This window comes from Schistocerca cancellata, chromosome 1 (genome assembly GCF_023864275.1).
Source record: "Schistocerca cancellata isolate TAMUIC-IGC-003103 chromosome 1, iqSchCanc2.1, whole genome shotgun sequence".
In the NCBI taxonomy this organism is placed as follows: domain Eukaryota; kingdom Metazoa; phylum Arthropoda; class Insecta; order Orthoptera; family Acrididae; genus Schistocerca; species Schistocerca cancellata.
This window is the reverse complement of record NC_064626.1, coordinates 255731574-255755195: the sequence shown is the minus strand read 5'-3', so window position 1 is coordinate 255755195 and position 23622 is coordinate 255731574. Positions and strand designations below refer to the sequence as shown.

General features: G+C 42.3%; 1 protein-coding gene across 1 annotated transcript in view; it reads right to left on the bottom strand.

Moving 5' to 3' along the window:
- The window catches only part of LOC126170695 (inter-alpha-trypsin inhibitor heavy chain H4-like), a 198662-nt gene that overhangs the window by 103815 nt on the left and 71225 nt on the right, over positions 1–23622 (bottom strand). Inside the window, exons 2-4 of the mRNA XM_049920747.1 lie at positions 17318–17484; positions 12199–12309; positions 6004–6142 (exon numbers count right to left, since the gene is read on the bottom strand). Of these exons, the coding sequence (XP_049776704.1) occupies positions 6004–6142; positions 12199–12309; positions 17318–17484 (417 nt within the window). The remainder of the gene's footprint in view (positions 1–6003; positions 6143–12198; positions 12310–17317; positions 17485–23622) is intronic.

Sequence of the window (23622 nt, the reverse complement as noted above, 5' to 3'; positions counted from 1 at the left end):
CCCATTCTTCTTCTACTGTATTTCTTTCCACCATTCCTGTCAATTGTTCCCTTATGCTCTCCCTGAAACTCTCTACAACCTCTGGTTCTTTCAGTTTATCCAGGTCCCATCTCCTTAAATTCCCATCTTTTTGCAGTTTCTTCAGTTTCAATCTGCAGTTCATAACCAACAGATAGTGGTCAGAATCCACGTCTGCCCCAGGAAATGTCTTACAATTTAAAACCTGGTTCCTAAATCTCTGTCTTACCATTATATAATCTATCTGATACCTTTTAGTATCTCCAGGATTCTTCCAGGTATACAACCTTCTTTTATGATTCTTGAACCAAGTGTTGGCTATGATTAAGTTATGCTCTGTGCAAAATTCTACAAGGCGGCTTCCTCTTTCATTCCTTCCCCCCAATCCATATTCACCTACTATGTTTCCTTCTCTCCCTTTTCCTACTGACGAATTCCAGTCGCCCATGACTATTAAATTTTCGTCTCCCTTGACTACCTGAATAATTTCTTTTATCTCGTCATACATTTCATCTATTTCTTCATCATCTGCAGAGGTAGTTGGCATATAAACTTGTACTACTGTAGTAGGCATGGGCTTTGTGTCTATCTTGGCCACAATAATGCGTTCACTATGCTGTTTGTAGTAGCTTACCCGCACTCCTATTTTTTTATTCATTATTAAACCTACTCCTGCATTACCCCTATTTGATTTTGTATTTATAACCCTGTAATCACCTGACCAAAAGTCTTGTTCCTCCTGCCACCGAACTTCACTAATTCCCACTATATCTAACTTTAATCTATCCATTTCCCTTTTTAAATTTTCTAACCTTCCTGCCCGATTAAGGGATCTGACATTCCACGCTCCGATCCGTAGAACGCCAGTTTTCTTTCTCCTGATAACGACGTCCTCCTGAGTAGTCCCCGCGCGGAGATCCGAATGGGGGACTATTTTACCTCCGGAATATTTTACCCAAGAGGACGCCATCATCATTTAATCATACAGTAGAGCTGCATGTCCTCGGGAAAAATTACGGCCGTAGTTTCCCCTTGCTTTCAGCCGTTCGCAGTACCAGCACAACAAGGCCGTTTTGGTTAATGTTACAAGGCCAGATCAGTCAATCATCCAGACTGTTGCCCCTGCAACTACTGAAAAGGCTGCTGCCCCTCTTCAGGAACCACATGTTTGTCTGGCCTCTCAACAGATACCCCTCCGTTGTGGTTGCACCTACGGTACGGCCATCTGTATCGCTGAGGCACGCAAGCCTCCCCACCAACAGCAAGGTCCATGGTTCGATAGAGAGCATAAACCCTCCACAATATGGGTTGTGAGGCGTAGGGGATAATGATGCAGAATTGCTACATCAGCGATGTTAGGTATTCATATTGGAGCAAACCAGTTGCGAGAGTACGAACGTTTTGTCCCATGTAGATGAAGGGTGCTGCGCGATTCTAGGGTTGGATTTCTGGTGTAAATAACGTGCAAAAACTGATCTTCGACAGTGCTCCGGTGGAACTCGCTGGGGCGTTGCTAAGACTGAGGGAGGCTGTTACCAATGACGTACTGCTGCCAGATTCATACCTCGCAAAGGATAAGCCAGTTAGACTGTGTTCGAAGGGCCTGTACCAAGTTGTTGAAATGACATCGCTGGTGAAAGTTGCATTGGCTACGAGTAAAACTGTTATGCAGGTGGAGCTCCTTCATCGTCCTTCAAGACGTACTGGATTAGTTGCCGCAGATAGTCACCATTCCCTAAGAAGAATGTAGGGCACATAAGGAAAAATAGGGAGCCATAAACACTTGCACAAGCTAGCCGTGAAGAGCCATAAGCATGTTTTACTTCAAATGCAGTCTCTGTGAAGGGGATTGGCATTATGTTTTTATGTACTGAATAGTAATTTTGCTTGAGATGTTAGTTTAGAGTCTTCATCGATTATAGCTATGTGTATAGGAAGTGTAGGATTAAATAGAATAATTGCTAATTATTGTATCTTGTTTATGTAATTTTCGTCTTTCTGCTTCGAATATAGTTTTGTTAATGGTGGGAGTTGGAGATTTGTTCACTCTGATTAGTAGGAATGAGGTAAGTTTGTTTTTTAATTAACTGGTAGGTAAGGTGTATGGTGATACAATGTAAGTTGTTTTCATGTGAATGATGCTGTATTCATGGGTGTGGATCACAGACAATGGATCAGCTGGAAAGGAAAGGGAGCATGATAACAGCTTCCTTCTTCTGGTAGCGTCACCAACAATGACGACCATGATGCGTATCCTAATTCTAGTAGTGCTGTACCTTTTCAACGAGGTGAAAGGGTACAGTACCACCCGACATTGAAAATAGGTACAACATACTTCATTATTTTTGTCAGAACAACACATTTTTTTTGGTAAAATAACTCAATTTCAATTAATACAGCGAAGCCAGATACCAGTGTGGGAAAGAATGACAATTTATTTACTTAATTGATCACATGTGCACTCCCACAAAGTAAATCCCTACATCCAGTTTGGTGAGATCTGTGAAATGAATGAATGTATGGTCGTCTGCTAACCGCAGATAGTGAATGTGAATATATGATCATCTTTGAGACGATCCTTTGGCCACCTTTGGTGGGACCAAAGAGATGAAATTTACCTGAGCTTTGAGCGCCTGAAATGTGGCTGACCAATACGGTAGCAAGGTGCTCCCCCACTTCAGCAGAGGTGCGAGAGGACCTGAAGAACGGCTATGTTTCGGCACTCTATTCAAACTATAAAACTCTGAGAGAGAAGTAAGGTGAGTCGGCCGTCTATCCAGCAACGCCACTTGGCTTGCATTGCACAGGAAGACGTGCATATATCTCCAGAGTTCATAGTAGGAAAGTAGAATTACAAAGTGGGGCAGTGTCGTGTGAAACTGGGATAAATATTAATTGAAGTGGGAAAGCTGAAAGTGATAATGTTGTGACTATTCCCTGTCTTGTATTTCATGTTGCAGTGTGGTGTATGTCATGTAATTTAAGTATGTGTGGTTTGCATGGGAGAGTAGCAAGGTAGTTTCAGAGGTAGTGGGTATGCATGTTCCTTTTGTACCGCTCGGTCTGGAGGAAAGTTTCGTGATGATGGTTGTGAGAGTCGAAGTGTGAGGTATAGCAAAAGATCCACCATCCTATCCAGAAAGTGGAGGCGAGGCGTTCTCGAAACTGCCCCTTATGGCTAACAAGAAGAGGGGGAGGAGGTTTTGAAAGAAGCGCAGAGGAAGTATGAAGGGTTATGTCTCTCTCACGATCGTTTGTGGGAACAGTTATCGCAAGCGGTGGATTTAGTACCAAGTAGGTTGCAGGGAGGTAATGAGAGAGATTTTTGGAAGTTCAGGTAGGTTACCAGAAACGATATTCGGGATCGTAGGTACCAACGACATATGGAACTGAATGATACTCTTGGACAGGCGACAGAAACAACGGATGGAACTACAGTTGTGACTGAGTGGCGTACTATGAACTTGAGAATCTTGGAATGTACTGACGAACACTCGAATGCTGTGAAAGCTAACAGTTGACTTGACAGGCCATTAGAAAACGTCATTAGCATGGTGAATCACGATGTAAATGTTACACGAAAACGGCTAGGTATGCTGGTAACTAGGGTAGCAGTAGTGAGACTTTTCTGATCACTAGGTGACAGTATCTCGAGTGGTGGTAATGGGGCTGCAGGAAATTACAGAACATGCAATGCATGGGCAGTTGAGCACTACACTGTTACCTCCTGAACTACCTCTAGACAACCTACAGAACGACCAGAAGGAACTACCATCTGGGTTGTAGTTCATCGTCAGGCTGAATAAACAAGATCCTGTATTTTATCATCCCATAATGGTAGGAATCGACACACACAGTGCTCGACTCTATGTGTTGGTCCATTTTCCAGTAGCTGGTACAAATGTAGTACAGTTCATCCCAATCTGGTTAAATCGGAGGGCCTGGAGAAATATGTACAAATGCAAACAAAAGAAGTAATGTAAATTTCCAAAGAAGGGAAGAACTGTCTGCTCATGTCAGCGGATAAAGTCTGTATTTGTCTTAAAGAGTGGATCAAGATATGCCTGACCCACGTGGTTCATACCGACTTAGAGGCATACGAGGTGCAATTATTCCTATAGAGCCTTGAAGAGCAGAAGACGTCCACAGGATATCCTGCCACCCTATACCATATTTTCAAAGAGCATTGCAAAATCAGATACATTATATGCAAATGGTTGTTGCGAGTTGCTAAAAGCAAGGTCAGTGTGGGGAAGCTGGCAGCGATACGACTGGAGCTGCAGTGCAGCAATTTGTTGATTAACAGTTTAACTTGCGACATAGTAGGACCAACTTTTCATTTCAAGGCTATTACAACTGGTACCAACATTCTAAACGTGATACAACCTTTATTGTACTAGCCAGATAAACCAGCATAAGTGCTCTCAAGTCAGAAACTAAACTGTCTCAATGACTGCTTGGAACTCGTCTTTTTCCACACACTCGGTGAACTAACAGCAACTCAAAGCGGACACATTACTGCGGAGGAGGTCCTCCACCACGTGCAGTAATATCGTAGTGATCGACGTTGCAGAGCTGTAATGGTGAGTGTCTCAGTTTCAAGCACTGGTGTGGTCTCAACTCTGCTTTGTGCAGCCTGTATCTATTTTAGCCTGAAAAACCACCCACTCACCTAAACTACCTGTGCACAAGTTTGATCAGGTCAGCCTTAGGAAGCAAAACGTAGTTAAGTAAGCAACCACTGAACATTCTGTTTCAAGCTGGATTAGTATCAGGAAAATGAAAATGCATGGTGTATAATTGTCAAGTTATAAGATGTGTTGTCGAGACCTTTTCCAGAGATGTAAATGATCAACGATCCGGTGGACCTGAGCTTCGATAGAATGGAAGCATGTTGCACCACAACTCCACCTCTTCCAACAGAACAACCACATGACTGACTCTGGAGATGTCATAACAGAATGATGTAAGAAACAACAGTACAGGGGCCTATTAGGTGTTTTTGTTTAAGACACTCTAAGCGAATGATGTCACGGTTGCTCAATGGTCATGCCTTGTTGATGTGTTGCGACTTACGAGAGAGAAGAACTGGCTTTAGGGAAACCACGGTGGACCAAGTTTGTAAGAATACTAACCAATATAGTCAGGCACTATCAGTCATCGTCAGCTGCTAGCTGTGAGGGGACGTCTACGTCATTAAACGTCCAGAAATGGGAGTTCATAGAGCTGCTGCCGTCAGACGCCACCTACACTAGCTGTTATCTGCACTAATTTCCATCCACAGTGGGCCAACTTCCTTGGGGGCCCGCATTTAATGCTTGGGCCATCTAGCTGCCCAGTCGCCATCGCCTTGCAGGCAAACTCAGCAACTGCCCATCATCACCTCAGCGTGCACAAGTAACCGCTATGAGCTGCCGGCATCTGATGTGGGGTCCACTGTTTGATTCTGCACGCTGCAATGCTTCCTGCAATGGGCCGTTTACTGACTATTATAATCCCCAAGTAGTTTTTTAATGGGAGATCCACCTTTAGGTTACGTCTAGTGGTCAATTCCGCACTACAGAGGGGTGTTGGTATACTTTTTATCAGATTGTGTATTGCTGTCCACAAGGGCAAGAGGGGACATTTGCTCCTTCCAGAAGTCCGGAGAGCTTTTATTCGTTACAGAATGCTCACGTATTACGATAAATAGAAGTGATTTTCCGTGAGTCCGCTACACTTCTTGTCTAGCCAGCTGTAGCATTAGGTGGGTCAGTACTATAGCCTTACCTGATGCTGCATAACTTAAGATTGTTGGCACTTTTAGAGTATTCCGCATTCTCCCCTATCCTCTTCCCCAGTGAATAAATTTCTGTTTATCTCCATGTCCTAATATTGCCACGTTAATTAATTCAATAAATAAATAAAACAAGAAAACAATGCAGAATCGGAGTAGAGACATCAGATGCATAATAAGCAGGGACGTGACTGAGAAGGGCTGCGCACCTGTCCAGGGTTGAGGTTGATGCGCAGGTGGTAGGCGCCCGCCTCCCGTTCCAACAGCTGCTCGTACGTCAGGTTAAAGGTCACCTTTGTTTGGGCCTCCACATTCACAGACACCTGCACCACGTTAGAGTCTCGCGCGCTGCAATGGTAAGTAAGTTTCAGGTCATCGTTCAGAGAAGTTTATGTGCGAATGTCGACTAAACTACGCAACGTTCTGCATGCACTATTACAAAGTTACCTGTTTGGTATTTTTAATTCTGTATTGCTATTTTTACATGTTCCACGGATAACAATGGCGACATATTGCGGTGATGTAGAAGGTGTCGGTAGTTTCACAATTAAGACGGATTTCCTCTGTGGAAATATGACTACAACTTTGCCATTTACAAAACTCTACTTCTTGATCTGATCTTAATCTACGACACAATTTAATTGAAGTACCTCAACCACATAGATACTGCCTACTCAGAAAACTAACTGCAAAGTAGCCGTTATCATGCAGAAATGATTACAGTTTGTTCTTAAAAGTTTTCATTATTTGTCAACACTTTTAGTGCACAGGGAAGGTGACGAAATACATTTTGGCTGCATAGTTTGCATCTCTGTGTGCCAAAGGAAGGTTAATTTATAGACAGTGCAGACTACTTCTGTTCCTAGTACTATCCGCCATGTGGTTTGACAATTTTCTCTTCGCCTTGAGATAACGGTGGAGAGGGCTGGTCGCGTTGAGTTCCTAATTACCTTTCCTCGCGCCAATGTCGTTGATAAAATTCCAAACCTCTCCGCAGTGAGTCACGGAGTCGGGTCCTGTGACACTGCTCTAAATGATTCTTCCGTCGGATGGGGGCATTAAGCTTGGTGCCCCACTTGTGCCTTTCGAGAGGAGTCGGCTATGTGCCGGCACACGGCCTTCATCCATAACAACACAAAGCCAAGACGGCCTGAATCGATACCTTGATCGCAGTCGGCGTCCCATCGCGTATTTCTTTGGGTTCTCGATTGCCACTTCGGCCGTTACGTTACCATGACCACGGCGGCTTTTTCAGCGCACACTTTTATTTTATCACGGCGGCCATATTAACCTTCATGTCGTCTAGGAAGCGGCGTCGTTTTTAAATTCTTACACGAGAGCACTGCCTTGTAAATACACAATGGCGTGTATATATTTTGATGGTTATGTTTTTTTAATGTAATTTTACCTCTCATTAACTCTTTATGTCATAGGCCGATATTATACTATCAAATTTCTTTGTCAAATATCTTTGTCAAAAATCTTTGTCAAAAATATTTGATGGTGTAATAGGGAACTTTGTCAAATGTCGTCCGATATTTGATCAAATCTAGGGTCTCGCTGTAGATTTCACCAAAGAAGTCGCTTGTCTTCTGTTCACTGAAATGTGACATGTTACCACGTGGAGTGCTACAGGGTGTTTCAAAAATGACCGGTATGTTTGAAACGGCAATAAAAACTAAACGAGCAGCGATAGAAATACACCGTTTGTTGCAATATGCTTGGGACAACAGTACATTTTCAGGCGGACAAACTTTCGAAATTACAGTAGTTACAATTTTCAACAACAGATGGCGCTGCAAGTGATGTGAAAGATATAGAAGACAACGCAGTCTGTGGGTGCGCCATTCTGTACGTCCTCTTTCTGCTGTAAGCGTGTGCTGTTCACAACGTGCAAGTGTGCTGTCGACAACATGGTTTATTCCTTAGAACAGAGGATTTTTCTGGTGTTGGAATTCCACCGCCTAGAACACAGTGTTGTTGCAACAAGACGAAGTTTTCAACGGAGGTTTAATGTAACCAAAGGACCGAAAAGCGATACAATAAAGGATCTGTTTGAAAAATTTCAACGGACTGGGGACGTGACGGATGAACGTGCTGAAAAGGTAGGGCAACCGCGTACGGCAACCACAGAGGGCAACGCACAGCTAGTGCAGCAGGTGATCCAACAGCGGCCTCGGGTTTCCGTTCGCCGTGTTGCAGCTGCGGTACAAATGACGCCAACGTCCACGTATCGTCTCATGCGCCAGAGTTTACACCTCTATCCATACAAAATTCAAACATGGCAACCCCTCAGCGCCGCTACCATTGCTGCATGAGAGACATTCGCTAACGATATAGTGCACAGGATTGATGACGGCGATATGCATGTGGGCAGCATTTGGTTTACTGACGAAGCTTATTTTTACCTGGACGGCTTCGTCAATAAACAGAACTGGCGCATATGGGGAACAGAAAAGCCCCATGTTGCAGTCCCATCGTCCCTGCATCCTGAAAAAGTACTGGTCTGGGCCGCCATTTCTTCCAAAGGAATCATTGGCCCATTTTTCAGATCCGAAACGGTTACTGCATCACGCTATCTGGACATTCTTCGTGAATTTGTGGCGGTACAAACTGCCTTAGACGACACTGCGAACACCTCGTGGTTTATGCAAGATGGTGCCCGGCCACATCGCACGGCCGACGTCTTTAATTTCCTGAATGAATATTTCGATGATCGTGTGATTGCTTTCGCCTATTCGTAACATACAGGAGGCGGCGTGGATTGGCCTCCCTATTCGCCAGACATGAACCCCTGTGGCTTCTTTCTGTGGGGACACTTGAAAGACCAGGTGTACCGCCAGAATCCAGAAACAATTGAACAGCTGAAGCAGTACATCTCATCTGCATGTGAAGCCATTCCGCCAGACACGTTGTCAAAGGTTTCGGGTAATTTCATTCAGAGACTACGCCATATTATTGCTACACATGGTGGATATGTGGAAAATATCGTACTATAGTTTTTCCCAGACCGCAGCGCCATCTGTTGTTGAAAATTGTAACTACTGTAATTTCGAAAGTTTGTCTGCCTGAAAATGTACTGTTGTCCCAAGCATATTGCAACAAACGGTGTATTTCTATCGCTGCTCGTTTAGTTTTTATTGCCGTTTCAAATATACCGGTCATTTTTGAAACACCCTGTAGCATCGCTGCAGCGTTCTGTCGTGTGTAGTGTTTTTATAAACATTGCTGGTAAATACAATTGGTGCGTACCGACAACTACTAAATTAATAGATATGTATGAAGCTGATGAGGCGCTTTACAACGTGAGGTGCCCTGAATACAAAAATAGATTAAGAAAATTGGAGACCTAACCTGACCTAACCTAACCTAACCCTCTCCGGTAGCAAGGAATGGGAGTGTTACAGTGAGCCTCTCTTCTGCAGATATAGCAGTTCTTAAGTGAGTATTGTGCTTTGTGATATGAGGAAACACTTCACTGAGCACATACTGAAATGTACGCTCATCCATTCGTAAGTAATTGATGCACTTCTTAACGTCCTCTACTATAAGCTCACATAACAAGTTTTGTTGAATGCTTTTATCGTGTCGTCGTAAAACCCACGGCTTCACCCAGGTACGTTTCCTTTCTTTCCCCCGCATCTCCTCCACATGTGCACACAGTGCAATTGTGATACAAGCAACTGATGCAGTTAATAAGTTATTGGTGTCCGCCATCTTGAACTTTGACGAAAAATTTGATGGCAATGTAATACCCCTTTTTAGAGCCACGTGAAAGATCTTTGCCAAATATATTTGACGAATATTTGATCACATCTTTGATCAAATCTTTGACAAATAAATTGTGTAATACCGGCCATATCTATATGCATATTATTAGCACTCTCTCGTTTTATTCGTATCGACAAAACACTGGGAAGAACGATGTTTTTATCTTGCACACCAGTGTCAATAGATTACATTGCTTCTTTTGTTGTTTTATAAGTTTGTTTATTTTATTTTGTTTTAACGTAAATGACCACTTGCCTTATGCTTGATAATGTTTGACATCTTTTGTGCTCGTACGCGGGCTACTTACTATGCAAATTTCATACAGCTCTTGTGAAGCGTTTGCCATTCACTGATGATGACGTAAGCCATAGTCAGAGCGCGAATTGCTCACTATTTAGCCCGTGACTCCGTAGCCATAGTTAGTGTACGATCATGGAATCGCGGAACAATCGAGGGCCGCAAGCACCGGCCACAGGGGTAAACGATATAGCCCTTCTCTATTTTTTAACGCCATATACTGTATGTAATTTTCACTACACCTTTTTTGTATCTTAGCTTAAAGGCACATGTAAGAATACTGTTTGTAAACTGTGCTATTCCTACCCTTGCAGGGCAAAAAATTCTGAAGATGGCATTTACACATGACGAAATCGGTTAATAAACGAATAGTATTGGGATCTTGACTGTTCATTCTAACTTCAATACGACACAGTTCACACACTCGTCACGGCCATCCACACGTCACAGATACGCGCTTGACACTTCGTAACAGATCGGAAGAAAGTAATGGCAAACTATCTCGACCAGGACATTGCCATGAAAGGCGGTGCAATCCCGCATCTGCTGCTTCAAGTTCATTTCTTGAGTGTGGGACTTTTGACTTTGAGTATTACATTCGTGAAAAGGTATAATTGAGTTATAAAAACGGGTCTTGATTAAATGAACACTTATTACTCGGCGTATTCCGGCCCGAATTGGTGTGAAGCTGCACGAATAGTTGATTAGCATTTCATAACCGCTCAGGATGTCTGAAAGATCATCATACGAGTGTTTAGTGAAAGATGTAGCATAAAGAAAAGAAATTTAAGAAAGGAGACGGGCAAATTTCTTGTATGCCATCTTAGCTGGCTGCCTTTAATGCCGCTGCTTGGAGAGTAGCGCTTTAGTATGGTTTTAAATAGTCTCATAAAACTTTGAATTTGTATTCTGGAAAAGGTTTGAGAAGCCGAATCTTCTTTAAAAACATTTGTTACTTATAAGTCTGCTCTACAGTCAAGCAAATAATGACAATAATCGGTGACAAGTTCAGTGTACGTTTCGCTTGTTTTCTTTGCAGTAACAGTCCAACTACCGCTGCTGTTGCGTCATATAGTTTCGACGATGTTCTGTCAACCACTATCCTTACTGTATGGGACTAGCTCTTCAGGTCTGAATGTATATTGGTAGTACACGTAGCTCCTAGTATTGGTGTTTGTCCAGTTTCACCACTTAACAACGAATTGTTTCAGCTTATAGACTATGTACAGTTTAAAATGTTTCAAATGGCTCTGAGCACGATGCAACTTAACTTCTGAGGTCATCAGTCGCCTAGAACTTAGAACTAATTAAACCTAACTAACCTAAGGACATCACACACATCCATGCCCGAGGCAGGATTCGAACCTGCGAGCGCAGTGGCCGTTCGGCTCCAGACTGTAGCGCCTAGAACCGCACGGCCACTAGGGCCGGCTTGTACAGTTTAGATCAGGTGACTGTGTAGTAATTGAATACAAATAAAGAACCGCTGCAACTAGTCTGTTTCAAAATAACTGTTCATCACCACAGCTTACGAGCATTTTCAGGCCCATCGTCACAGTAGTCAAACGTAAATTACATATTTTGTTTTGTTTTTTGTTTTGTTTCATGCTGGGAACTGGCTACGTGACAGGAAGATAGGAAGCAGATTAGTGTGTCACCATGAATAAGAATGATGTGAGAAAAACGAATTCCGTTATTTACGAGAGCAGTATGAGCGGTATTGTATTTAGTGTCCATACGGAAGCCTCCATTTTAATTCCCTATTATCACTATAAATACTGGGTGCCACGAAAAGTCCGCCAAGATTCGTATTAACAGCGTTTTAGATCAATATGTTTGCCCACACATCAATTATACTATGTGCATAAAAACCAGAGACCTGTTTCTGAGAGAGAAATGTTACTTTTTATTGTGAAGATCTTTGTAATATACGTGAGTTGTACAACTTATTTGTGGTGACCAATACGAAGTCAACAGGCAGTTAAAATGAAAGGTGTCAGATGAATACTAATAACAATGTTGACCATCCTACAGTAAATAATGGAATTCATTTCTGAGCACAACTTGACGTATAATTCCCATTCGTGTCGAAACCTTTAAGTGTTCCCTATCTTATTATCACAGAGGCATACCACCGCGCTATGAAATTAAAGATGTAACGTATATGCTGCATGCCCCATCTGATGAGCCTGAGAAGGCTCAAAAACTGGTTTATGGGAATAAAATAAACATTTAAAAAGTGACTAGACACAGTGTTCTGTGTTTAAATTCAACAAGAGACTGTATCACAGGCTGACAACTGCTGGTCTTAGGCGCCACGTGGACCAGAGACTTACCTGACGGCCACGTGTGCTGCTCCGCGACCCTGCGCCACCGCCTCATGGTATTCTCTGCGAGCCTCCTCTTTGCCCTTCACGTACGCGTGGTACGCTTTGCCGTCCATCTCACTGCAACCACATTGGCGTCAAAAACTATTAATGCCATGCAATTTACTGCAAGTTCGAAAGATTATAGACGATCATAATCCTAGTTGGATCGGTAATGTACAGTATTGGCTATTAAAATCACAAACTATTAATGCCATGCAATTTATTGCAAGTTCGAAAGATTATAGACGATCATAATCCTAGTTGCATCGGTAATGTACACTACTGGCCATTAAAATTGATACACCACGAAGATGACGTGCTACAGACACGAAATTTAACCGACAGGAAGAAGATGCTGTGATACGCAAATGATTAGCTTTTCAGAGCATTCACACCTACAATATGCTGACATGAGGAAAGTTTCCAACTGATTTCTCATACACAAACCGCATTTAAACGGCGTTGCCTAGTGAAACGTTGCTATGATGCCTCGTGTAACGAGGAGAAATACGTACCATAACGTAAAGGTCGGATTGTACCCTACGCGAATGCTGTTTATCGTATCGCGTCATTGCTGCTCGCATTGGTCGAGATCCAATGACTGTTAGCAGAATATGGAATCGGTGGGTTCAGGAGGGTAATACGGAACGCCGTGCTGCATCCCAACGGCCTCGTATCACTAGCAGTCGAGATGACAGGCATCTTACCCGCATGGCTGTAAAGGATCATGCAGCCACGTCTCGATCCCTGAGTCAACAGATGGGGACGTTAGAAAGAAAACAACCATCTGCACGAACAGTTCGACGACGTTTGCAGCAGCATGGACTATCAGCTCGGAGACCATGGCGGGGCGGTTACCCTTGACGCTGCATCACAGACAGGAGCGCCTGCGATGGTGTGCTCAACGACGAACCTGGGTGCACGAATGGCAAAACGTCATTTTTTCGGATGAATCGAGGTTCTGTTTACAGCATCATGATGGTCACATCCGTGTTTGGCGACATAGCGGTGAACGCACATTGGAAAGGCGTATTCGTCATCGCCATACTGGCGTATCACCCTGCGTGATGGTATGGGGTGCCATTGGTTACACGCCTCGGTCACCTCTTGTTCGCATTGACGGCACTTTGAACAGTGGACGTTACATTTCAGATGTGTTACGATCCGTGGCTCTACCCTGCATTCGATCCCCGCGAAACCCTACATTTCAGCAGGATAATGCACAACCGCATATTGCAGGTCCTGTACGGACCTTTCTGGATACAGAAAATGTTCGACTGCTGCCCTGGCCAGCACATTCTCCAGATCTCTCACCAACTGAAAACGTCTGGTCAATGGTGGGCGAGCAACTGGCTCGTCACAATACGCCAGTCACTACTCTTGATGAACTGTGTTATCGTGTTGAAGCTGCATGGGCAGCTGTACCTGCACACGCCATCCAAGCTCTGTTTGACTCAATGCCCAGACGTATCAAGGCCGTTATTGAGATCAGAGGTGGTTGTTCTGGGTACTGATTTCTCAGGATCTATGCACCCAAATTGCGTGAAAATCTAATCACATGTCAGTTCTAGTATAATGTATTTGTCCAATGTTTTAACATCTGCATTTCTTCTTGGTGTAGCAATTTTAATGGCCAGTAGTGTAGTTAAATGCTCCCATCCGCATTGCAGACTACGTTCCATCGCTACACGTCTGCGCGGATAAGAAAAATACAATCCGCAGCTGCGTGTTTCTTGTCCTCATCCACAAGCCTGTTATTACAAGTTTTGTGAAGCCTTCTAGTCTGATCGGTAGGTTGGAGCTCTGGCAGTATGCTAATGCCTGGCCTGAAGTTTCGTCAGCTGAAGTCGGACTTCGTAATTTGAATTCCATAGACTAAGAACGTAGCGGCCGAAAAAAAATGGTTCAAATGGCTCTGAGCACTATGGGACTCAACATCTAGGTCATCAGTCCCCTAGAACTTAGAACTACTTAAACCTAACTAACCTAAGGACATCACACAACTCCCAGTCATCACGAGGCAGAGAAAATCCCTGACCCCGCCGGTAATCGAACCCGGGAACGTAGCGGCCGATCGTGACCAGATTTCAATACAACATGGTCTCTCATGTTCTTCATACGTTCCTTAAGTTACAGTTTCCCATCGTAACTATCTCGACAGATATTGTGAAGTTTTCTGTACAATATTTCCATCAACATTGGCAAGTCAAATGAATTCCTGTTACCAGGTATCGCAACATAATATTAAATGTTATTCATATAATTCGTCTATAAAATGAACATTAATTAATCATCAGGTTAAACAATGTTAAAATGATGCTCTCCTCTGTGTAATAAGCGTTATATTGTGCACTTGCAAAACTATCTAAGATAAAAATTAATAACATGACTGATGCTATGTCGAAAGTTACATTGTACACAAATAGGGGTCACACCAATAAGCAAAAATCCCAATGTGTCACATATGCACAGAGGTACGACGTATTCCTGTCCACATGCACCTGTGATGTATTACAATGTGAAATAAAACTGAAAGCTTGAGATACGTGTTTAAAAATGACCCAGGTGTTGAAATTGGCCATTCATATAGATAATAAAAAGAATAGAGCTTAATTGGATCAAGTTTTTATTATTAAAATGGATGGAGTGTCTTAGAACAGCCTTAATATCGTTTTGTGGCAGCTGTTGATAGTTACGTAAGTGTTCACTGTTAATTTAAACAAAACACGATAGAATTAGGATGTAAGTGTAGCTGCGAAGAAAATCAGGATATCATCACGTCGCCATCTTTAGCCTTTCTAAATGTAAACAAAGCAGTTGCGACATCCTCGCACTGCTCATTCAGACCAATTAGCTACAATCCGTTGCTGTCGGTATTAATAATGACTTTAGCGATAAGAATCGTAATATTAGCTAGTTTGTAAATTTAAACCACAAAGTAATTTATTTTGCAGACATCTACTGGTGGACCCAAGGATGTCTGCAGTGGTTCAGAGTTGTATCCGCAAAAAATGAATAATACTGCAGATATCTGCTGATATACGACATACGTATCTGCGGATTTCCACAGACGTACAGACCTCTGTCAATCGACACTTCACGTATATTGTGGTAACCGTGTGTTGTTCCATGAGGGAATACACTCAAAATGAAACTTTTCCCATGTAGAAAATGTGCTAGGTCGACTGTTATGCTGTGGTCCTACATTATACTGTGGTTCGAGAGATAAATTCCACGGTTTTGGCCTGTCTAAGACGTTGTTGTTGAAGTGGGCAGGGTGGTGGTGGTGCATTTGTGAATACAATTCGCTGTACTGTCAGCATCTGTGAAGAATATGCACGGCAGGAATGCAGCAGCTAGACGAGTGTGCCTTGTGACTCACTTTATAGCAGAAAAGTATGCACTGTTCTAAAAACCGACCGATATGGTACAGTGGTCAGCACATTGGACTCGCATTCGGGAGGGCGACGGTTCAAACCCGCGTCCGCCATCTTGATTTAGGTTTTCCTTGATTTCCCTAGATCGCTTCAGACAACTACCGGAATGGTTCCTTTGAAGGGGCACGGCCGATTTCCTCCCCAATCCTTCTCTAATCTATGCATGTGCTCTAATGGCCTCGTTGTCGACGGGACGTTAAACCCTAATCTCCTCCTCCTTCTCCTCTTCCATTGTTTGTTGTAAATAAATTTTCAAGAACACAATTGCGTCAAAATTGCAATTGCAAAGGGACGAGATTCAAGTGCTGTAAGTATTATAAATCGCCTCTTATTGTCAGCGTACAGAAGCTTTCACAACAATATTTGTCACACTTCATTTGTCACACTTCATTTGTGTGTCCATTGTATATGCAGCTGAAGTTTAAGCTCTGTGCATACAACTCTGAAAGTATTTTTTTTTTCGTCATGATACGCGTTTTGCTTTATGCATATAAAATTTCGCCGACTCTAGGGCTTTCTCGCTACTTTCTTGTTTACAATACGGATGTCACGTGTGTATGTGCATTTCACTAGAATTTTCCATTTTCACACTAGTGTTAGAATACAGAAGTAAATGGAAATGTCAGTTTATAAATGGTGAACAAAGAAAAATAGCAGAACAACGTTAACACTGGGGTCTACTTATAAGGCAATATTTTCATGCGGCTAGTATTGCAGCCTCTTGCAGAAGTGAGTGAGGAGAGGAACTGTTTACCACTGCCGGACTAGAAACGGGAAAACCGACTGGTTAAAATAGATACCGATAAATTAGTTCTGAATAACTGGTATTTTTTGGTATTTGTTTAGTCTCTTTTATGACAAAAATGGTTCAAATGGGTCCGAGCACTATGGGACTTAACTTCTGAGGTCATCAGACCCCTAGAGCTTAGAACTACTTAAACCTAACCAACCTAAGGACATCACACACATCCATGCCCGAGGCAGGATTCGAACCTGCGACCGTAGCGGTCGTGCGGTTCCAGACCGTAGCGCCTAGAACCGCTCGGCCACCTCGGCTGGCTCTTTTATAACAGATGTAATTTAAGAACCGTTGATTCATAATATACTATAAAAGAAGAAAGTAGATGATCTGCTGCCTGTGTCAGCGTAATATGCCTTTATTTGCACGTAGTGCTTGAAAACAGACAAATTAATACAAAAAATAGAGTTCTTCAACCTCAGTTTTCACCCTTTAGCACTGACTATTCGTAATGCTCAAATAGTGGTATGATCCCCCGTTACAACATGATTTTTGAGCAGAGTTTCGAAACAATAACTTCAATACGAGAATATTCGTGATTTTCTTTCTAGCATTCAAACTTTCATCACTTTCCGAGAACAGCAGCGACTGGTAGACCGACTAAGCTTTCTTTTATTTGCCTATTTAATTTAATATTTTGATTCTATGTATCTTGAAACTGAGAAAGCCAAAATTTTTCAGTCTTTGTTCAGGGTCTACCTGTACTATAGGAAACAATACGAATAAAGAACCAAAAAGAAGTAATCGTCCGTTCTTCTCGTTACACGCAGCATGTAGCAAAAACGACGGGGACCATCCAAGGCGGTGAAGCGAGCGGCGTCGGCAACTTGTGCTGCTTCAGTGGACTCACATGACGAAGCCAGAGATGAAGGCCTTGTCTGGTAGAACGGCGTCAAAGGTTATCTCTTGAGCGCGGCGCGCTGGGTTGGCCACTCTGGTGGTCATCAGCGTCTTGGCGTACCGGTTGTGAACCTCGGAGAAGACGCGTACGCTGTATACATCGGGTCGACGAAGCCCCTGGAAATTAAAGACGAAAATCACGATTAACTTCTACAATCTGGCGCGCCGTACGTTACAAGGGGTAGTGAAAAGGCTCCATTATCACACTGAAAGAGCAAATTTCCATAACTAATTTGTTTGCAGGTACAAGTCTACCGTTCAGGTACACACTGAAATCTCCACGCCACCATATTATAGCATGCCGTAGATAAACCAAAACATAATAGCGGACCGAGCGAGGTGGCGCAGTGGTTAGACACTGGACTCGCATTCGGGAGGACGACGGTTCAATCCCGGGTCCGGCCATCCTGATTTAGGTTTTCCGTGATTTCCCTAAATCACTCCAGGCAAATGCCGGGATGGTTCCTCTGAAAGGGCACGGCCGACTTCCTTCCCCATCCTTCCCTAATCCGATGAGACCGATGACCACGCTGTCTGGTCTCCTTCCCCAAACAACCAACCAACCAACATAATAGCGCTGTCCGTTGTTAAAGTGAAGTATCTGCATCCGAACAACGCTGCAATAATCAGCGCTGCTTTGGTAAAGCTATACGTCAGCAATTTATAGTTATAAGGGATGTTGATCAGGTGGCGCAGGGGCCACCAGTGCGGCCATACAAATGACGACAACGGAGTGGTAAACCGTCTCTCTGTGACGACCAAGTAGTCGCTGCAGAAGTGGAGACACTGGTGTTGGAAGTCCAGCGTATCACAATCGAGGCGATAGCGGGAAAAGTGAAAATCAGTGAGGTGTCAGATTTCAACTTCTCGCATGGAATTTTGAACAGGACTTCGCCACCTGCCGAGTTCCGCGAATGTTGAAGGCTACTCAAAAGGCCAGCGAAACGAAGAGAGGAGTGGACATGCAGCTCTGTTACACCTATCCAGATAACTGTTTTAGCCGCCTCACCGCAATGCTCGAGTGCTGCTTGGTCACTAGGTCCACCTAGTGACGAGGCGAAAGTAATGGTGTTTTTTTTTTTTTCTCTTTTCTGGGGGGGATTGCCGCGAAGTGCTTTCAAGGGGTAAATCCTCTCAGGTGCGTACTACCGAAATTTCCTGACGAGGTTACCGGGGACTGTCCAAATACCGCAGGTAAATTAGATAAAAAAAGACAGCAAATGTGGGAGATAAGTATCGAAACTTCGTAAAAATACTCGTACAGTATAGTAGTAAGAAACAGAAAAGTTTCTTCCTCCCAACCTTCCCCGTCCTTATGGAAGATCCGACCCTCTTTTGCCCCCACCACAAGTAAATTCCTTCGGTTTTTTTTAATTATGCACAAAATGGTTCATTTTTAGAAGGTCACTGTAATTACAGTAAACTCTATACAAAAAGGTTTCGTGCATATTTTAAGCTATACAAATAGTTGGGAATAGTTAGGGATGAGAGTGATTAGTTGTGTAAATGAAAACAGTAATAAATTATATGCAAAAATATCCTATATTTTCAACTTGATGAAATTTATTGTGTTTTTTTAGTACGGGCTGTTGATGAAATATCGATATATCGTTACGTCTATATTTTTCCAAAAAATATCGACGTATAGTAACGGAAGTTTTTTCCATATATGGATATATCGACGTCAAAATGGCCATATATAGTGGCGATATTGCTTTTATGTAATACATTTTTTTCGTAATTTTCGATAAATATTTGAAGTTGTTCTTTTGAAATCGTAGTAGAACGTAATTTCGTTTTCATTGTGTGGTGGTCATACTACTTTTTGATCTTTCATCACGTCCCGTGTTTCTCTTTGACTATCAGTATAGATGGCACAAATAAGATTTTGACAATTCAACTGCTACGTCGCTGGCGTTTGCAGAAACGAAAAACCAAGAAAGTTGACATGAGGTGTTCCGGACAAATCCGATATGAGACGAAACGGAACGACGGACACATCGGACACCTTTTATTGTGCCACTTACCTGCACTTGCTATGGTTAGCAAAGTAGTTAACGCCAGGTGAACGTGCATCGTTTTCATTTCAATTCTTGCTTTGAGGGGGATAAGCAGGCTGCTAGCTTGTTGATGTACATAATATCTAATAATAAATCAAAACTTAAATATACGGCTCTAGAACTGGCTGTATATTTACAGTGTACAAGCTACTTTTTTCCCGGTACGTCGATAATTTTTCCGTCGATATGTCATAGCGTTAGGTCTTTAGATATTTCGGGGGCCATTTCGATATCGTTTAAAATATCGCTATATCGGATTCCCTATATTTTTAAAAATATCTACAGTCCTAGCTAAGTATTTCTGACATCGGGGTTAGTTCCACAACGATGAAAACGGCAAGTTCCCATTCACTCACCGATCCCCTACCACAGTCGTTGCCGTTTTCCGCTATACGTTTCCAGTATAATACAGTTTGCATCGTGTACTTACGTAAGCCATGCGAAACAGTTCAGCTATTGTTTCTTCTTACTATCTTTTCTGTGGAGGCAGAGAAGAATAACACTGGAGTCTATTGCCTGTTTCATTTGCGCTAAATCTGTTCCAGAAAGAGAGCTGTCAAAAGTGAAGAAGAGATGGAAACTTTGACACGTCTCGGCAAGGAACGGAAGGATGAGGCTCACAGTCTTCTACAAAACGTTGAAATGATTGAAGTGAATAAAGATATGTCAACGTGAAAGTATTAAGCTGCACAAGCAACCGGAAAGCTGCACAAGTAAGCTACGGAAGTTTAAGGTCGCCTTCCTCTTATCCATTCAATTTCAAAGAAGACTGTTTCATACGTGCTAAAAAAGTGTCTTAGATCTTGAAGGACAAAAGCGCTCCAAAAACTATTATATGAAGAACTTGAAGAGTGTTGGGGGTGTTCCACATGACAGAGATATCACCTACAGTGTGTTGAACAGTTGAATTTGTGGTATACCAAAAGCCCGTCACATGTGTTAAGCAAAGGAACAGTCCTGAAATGTACATTCTGTCTCCAGTTATCAACATTTTGACTGTGAAATGGGAAGACAGAAATTTATGAAAAAATTCGCAGAACATTTCACTTATGACTGCAACAACACTCTCGTTTTGTACATGAAACAGTTGTAGTCAGTAACATCTGGATTAGTTGCTTCTGAGGACGTAAAACGCCACGAAGTTGTGTGAGTTGGTGAACAAGTTCTTCAAACAATAGGAACTTTGTCTACAAAATTTGAACCTCTGACACATAAGTGGTCCAGGGTAGGACAGACTTGACAGAGAATATTGCAAATCATTCATTCACCTGATAAGTTAAAAGAGTGGTTAACGTACGAATTGTCTAGCACACCTATGTCTGTTTGACAGCAGTGGAAGCATGAGAAAAACAAAACAAGTCTTCATTATACGGTCTTTTCAGTTAAGTACCTAAAAGGAATATTAACAATAACGAAGCGAAATTCTTTGTTACAGATTGAGGGATTTACGAAATCTTACTATCCCATATTCACTGACATTATAAACAAAATGTTGTGTTTGTATTTAACAAGTATACAGAAAGTTTTCTAAATACAAAACCATTTTTTGTCGTAATAGACGTCTTCTAAAAGTGAACCAACTTTCGTAAAAATTGAAAAGGTACAAAATTTGAATTAAGGCTTGACGGAGGGAAATGCTCACCTGCTAGAGGAGGGAGCTTCTCTGTTTCTTACAACTAGAAACTGTATGAGTGTTTCCCAAAGTTTGAAAACCTTATAAATCGTTTCCATCAATTTTTCCAACGAAACAGCTCATTCTCCACAAGACACGATCACACATGCTGATTCTTTCAGTAATCAAAATGTGGTCATCCTGACGTCGTATCCAGCTACTTCTCCCTCTCTCCTTATACGAAGAAACCATTGATTGACACGCCGGCCGGTGTGGCCGAGCGGTTCTAGGCGTTACAGTCCGGAACCGCGCGTCCGCTACGATCGCAGGTTCGAATCCTGCCTCGGGCATGGATGTGTGTGATGTCCTTAGGTTAGTTAGGTTTAAGTAGTTCTAAGTTCTAGGGGACTGATGACCTCAGAAGTTAAGTCCCATAGTGCTCAGAGCCATTTGAACCATTGCGTGTCAAGCATTTCCAGAATGACGACGACGTAGATATCGTGGTGGAGCGTTTCCTAAACTGTCGGAATGCTGATTCCTGCAACCAAGGTCTCCACCATGTCAGTCATCGTTTGGGAAAATTGATTCACTGCAGGATGAATATGTCATCATCTTTCATGGTCGCAGCTCAATTTTTTCAGAGTTATTATAGCTTAATGGCTACGCTTAGTACAAGCCGTAATACTGACATGGCATAATAAAATTGTACTCACAAAGAGGAGAGAGAAATATGTTACATGGATATAGCCCCAGAAACGCTTTGGCTCTATTTTAGAACTAGGTTCCTAAACATTTTGTAGTATATTAATATTTAGAAACACATTGGAATAGAATGTACTAGAATGCCACATGGAACTCTTTCTGCCTTGAAATATTCAAGATGTCGTCTTTGTGACGTCTGGTTGACAGTTTGTTAAATCCTAGATATTTTCACCAACGCTGAAAACAGGATGCTTTCTTACAGGTACTTCACCTGTTTTCCTAGAAGATGTGCTTTTATCACTGCAGCGAAACATTTAATTAATGCACCAGGAAGCTCATCCCCATTTCAGCATTAATATGTATCGGTTTCTAAGTAACACACACAGTGACAGATGTATTGGAAGGGGCAGACCAATTCTCTGGCCTCTTCTCTGCAGGTAAATCCACTAGACTTTCAAGCACCTGAACGCTCTTGTACATCAAAGTTCGGTACAAGATTCAAAGAGTCTTTGTGCGCAAATGGAAGACTGTGAAATCATGGCATTGCATTAGCGCATTCGGGATGCAATATGACGGTAGACTGTTGCGTGGGTTAATAGCCACAACAGACATCAAGCAACCTTTATGGCTGTACTTCACATGTTTTGATATCGGTAGAAATGCAATGTGGATCGTTGTGAACTGTCTACCATTCTCTAGATCAAACTAGTAGCACCATTTCTCATACATGCTATGTTTATTTGTCATGAATCATCTCCCAGTTGGCGCCTGTTTTCACCTTCATTGTTGTTTGACCTCTCTTTCACCCCTCTTCAAGGCCGTGGTGGGCTATCGGCAGTTAACATTCAGTGGAAAAACTTCAGTTACATACGTTTATTGAATTTGATTCAAGTGTGAGATACTTACACGTGTGTTTATATTGAAGTAATTATTTTCTTTGATGCTATCTAAAAAAATATTGCTGCTGACTTCCCTGCTCGTTTTGAAACAGAAACAGAAGAGAAAGGAGGAAAATGTTAGAAAAGGAGCACTGTCCATAAATTGGTTTTGGAAGGACCTACAATGGCAAAGAATAGAGCTAGGAGAGGGTAGGTTAGAGGTTTTGTAAGGTCCTAGGATGTGGGGGTAAATAAAGGTTTAGGGGGGGGGGGGGATGTGATGTGAAGGTTCGATGGAGACAAGGCGATGTAATGTATAAGGAGAAAAGTAATGGGGAAATTTGGAGGGGAAGGAAAGTTGGGAGGTTTGGGGGAAGACCTGATGTGCAATAGGATGGAACCAAAGAGTTGTTGCTGGATTGTAACTCGTCTGGACAGCTTTGTAGCATTGCTTCAGCACCACTCCCATCAAGATTAATAAATGAAAATAAAAACTAAAATATCCAGTCAAATGTTTTGTGATATGACTTATCTAAAAGGAAGAAAAAAGTTAGGTTTGGGAAGCACATGAAGTACTGCAGAGTGACATGTACAGCAGATGAGACTGTCATTTGTCAATGGCGCAAGAAGTCCAATGAGTTAAATTCCATCAGACAAATATTCTGTGCTACCCTTTAAAATTCGAAGATTCTAAGCTGAACACTGAGCTTTAAATTCTCAATCAGCATACTATTTTCTGTAAGTAATTTCGACATCATTTAATGGCGTGTCAAATATTGCTCTAATCTACATTTTACTTAATTGTAGGCAAATTGTCTCAAAAAATATTTCACTGTTGTTTTTTATGCTTTTTTCATGTGTCGGTTACTATTACTATAAGAATATGGATCATGAAAAAGACAGAACATTCAATTTATGTTGTGATTTGATTTTTTTGACACTTCATTTACAAAGGCAGCAGCACTGTGGCTCAAATATTTCAGTTTTCCCTCAAATAAATAAA